We start from the raw sequence: 3,035 nt of genomic DNA, 5'->3' as shown, positions 1-3,035 counted from the left end.
ACGAATTTCTATTTTTAATAATATTATAATAATTATTATTATTTCTATTTTAATATAATAATTTAATCAATATGTTTATAATCATTTTGATGATTTGTAATAATTATAATTTACTATTATTAGTATTATTATTATGTGCAACCTTTATAATAATAACACTAATAAAAACAAGTAATAAAATGTTTATAATTATAATTTTATTGTTGATTATTATTATAATGATTATTATTATTGGATGACAAAGGTTTTAAATGTACAAGATTAATGTCAAAGTTCTTGCACCTTACATAATGTTATGTCTAATTACAATGAAATAATGATTGTGCAGTAGATGTGGGCGCACTGGGCAGACATTAGTAGCAGTATTCTACACTCAAGCCCATATTTTATAATATCAGCGCAGCATGGCCCCGCCCCCTTTGCTATTTATCTAGGTTTGTTACGTCACGAACCCGGGAAGTAACTCGTTGTAGTCCCTACCAGCCATTTTTGTAGGCATTAAACTGCAGAAGACGATATCTCCGTTTGCATTGAACTTTCAGCTTCGTAACTTTGCAGATATTGTGTATGCTCAAACAGCAACATTACACACTAACTAACGTTAAAAACTTTTTCATTTCAGCTAGACAGTATTTCTAATTTTCATTTAGTTGAACTTGATGTACTAAAATAGCTAAAACTAAAGTACAAAATAATAAAAACTATAGGCACATCCAGTAAAAATAACAAAATTAACAAGAAAACAGAAAAATAACATTTAAAACTTATAAAAATATTATAATAACACTGGATGCATAATAACACTGGAATGAGAACTTGGTTGAAAAATGTGCTTAAATGTCACAATGCAAAGCAAATCTAAAATTAACTTACTGCATTAAATTGGGGGTGAAAATGAAGCCTGAATGACGGGACACTGCTGGCTCGAGGGGCTCTGTGATCATGTGAACACGGGAACAAGAGACTGGCCATTGGATGAGCGCATCTGACATCCCTAAAGGGACCCTGGATGCTGCGAGACACAGACGTGCCGAGCACCAGCGCTGTTCCTCCAACATCCGAGAGCGGAAATCCAATCAAGTAGGTCATTCATGCATAGATACGCACGCATATTTTGTGTTTTTCCACTACAATGAAAATTAATTTATGTATAATAATAAATTATATAATAACTATTATATTTAAATAATAAATTAATTATATTTTTAGTGTATATATACTAAAGATATTTTATTATATTAATTATTAATACACTTCAATTATATATATATATATATACACACACAAAATGCAGCTAATTGACATTAAGCAGTTTTATCAATTCTATTCTATTCTAATCCTGCTCATTTTGATTGTTTTGTTGGATTAATGTGAATTTCTTTGAATTGCAATTCCGTAAATTCCATTCCCTGTCGTTCCAAATCAATATCCAGTATGCTGCTGCCTAATCAATTTCTAACATTTTTTTTTTTTGCTCAACCCAGTGCTCTACCAGTTAAGCGGAATGAAGGGCCAGAGAGAGCGACTGGTGGTTTAATGCAGCAGAAATCAAAGGTTGGCAATGACCTCTAAAGAAAATCAGAATGATCCTAAATCAGTTTCTCATTTGTTTCTCAGTCAGGGGTTAACGTGGGCAGGATAGCAGGGGTTCGGCTCAGCAGAACTTCTGGCGTCGTGGCAACGACCCAGGACGTGTGGGCATTCGGAGTTCTACTGTTCTGCATGCTGACGGGAAACTTTCCGTGGGAAGCGGCGTTGCCTAGCGACGCATTCTTTTCGGAATTTCAGCGATGGCAGCGGGGGGCGTTTCCTCCCGGCGTTGTTCCCTCCCAATGGCGGCGGTTTTCAGATGATGCTTTGCGAATGTTTGGCCGGCTGTTGGCGTTGGAGCCGGAGCGGCGCTGTGGGGTTAAAGAGGTGTTCTACTTCCTCAAATACGACCTGCTGAATCATCACCGCCGCAGAGCTTCCTGTAGGGTGCCTAGGGGCGGTTCAGCACGATGCTCCGCCCACAGACACACAGAGCCCTCTCCGCCTTCAGGCACTTCCTGTCTACGCCCCACCCCCCTCAAACGTAGCATCCTGTCCGAACCGCATTCTTCTAGGGAGGAGTCCTCCAAAAGCCCATCGCCCAACCGCCAAGACAAGAGCAAAGTGATGATGACCACTCCTATTGAGATTTGTGTATGAAGCCAAAACTGGATATCTCACTCAAAGCTGATCAAAAAAGGTAGCAATATTACTTCGGAACTACTATTGGGAAAATGTTTGCACAGGAACGTCAGCGTATTTCATAATGGAAGTTAGAATAGTAATAGAACTGCCATAAATGTAGATCTAGCAAAACTATTACATGGTGACTTTGAAACCTCGCTAATTTAGAGTAAAAGACATAGCTTTGGTAGGTCACTTTAGCACTAGAAATGAATCAGCTTCTCTAGGATAGCGTATTGAATTAATTAAAACTGCTTTCATTTTAAAGGAATAGTTCACTCCAAAAAGAAATGGAAATTCTGTCATCATTTACCTCATGTCATTCCTAAGCCATAGGATTTTCTTCTTCCATGGATCGTGAATAAAGAAATTCTGCACGATACTCCATAATGGATCCTGAAATGACATAAAAGTACCATATTCTGAGTCCTCTAAAGCCATTATAGGTTTATGTGAGGAAAAGTCCAAAATGTAAGTCATTAAAATGGTACCTGTAGGAGTACAGCAGCTGGGTCAGTACACTTAAAGGGACAAATTTGTACCTTATTTACCCCTAAAATGTGCATATTAGTACCATAGAGTAGTATAATGTATTAATATGCACCTTTGTCTGTAAATTAGGTAAATAAATACCACTTAAGGTACAATTTGTGCACTTTTTTCTGAAAGTTGAAGATGCATTGCGTCTGGTCATTGACATCAGTTCTAATGTATCTTGATGTGTTCTATTCGAATTGAATGATATTTGAGAGATACTGAGGGAAACATTTGTTTTGATCTGTTTCTCACTCAAAGCTGATCATCATGTGGTTTTACAGGAC

General features: G+C 37.1%; 1 protein-coding gene across 1 annotated transcript in view; it reads left to right on the top strand.

Moving 5' to 3' along the window:
• The window catches only part of LOC107556685 (serine/threonine-protein kinase SBK1-like), a 22,566-nt gene extending 20,150 nt beyond the window's left edge, over positions 1-2,416 (top strand). The window contains exon 5 of the mRNA XM_016239856.1: positions 1,690-2,416. Coding sequence (XP_016095342.1) covers positions 1,690-2,190 — 501 coding nt within the window. The 3' untranslated portion in view covers positions 2,191-2,416. The remainder of the gene's footprint in view (positions 1-1,689) is intronic.
• Positions 2,417-3,035: the final 619 nt, after the last annotated feature.

Source organism: Sinocyclocheilus grahami, unplaced genomic scaffold, assembly GCF_001515645.1.
Source record: "Sinocyclocheilus grahami isolate Dianchi unplaced genomic scaffold, SAMN03320097.WGS_v1.1 scaffold575.1, whole genome shotgun sequence".
In the NCBI taxonomy this organism is placed as follows: domain Eukaryota; kingdom Metazoa; phylum Chordata; class Actinopteri; order Cypriniformes; family Cyprinidae; genus Sinocyclocheilus; species Sinocyclocheilus grahami.
This window is presented reverse-complemented; position numbering and strand designations above follow the sequence as displayed.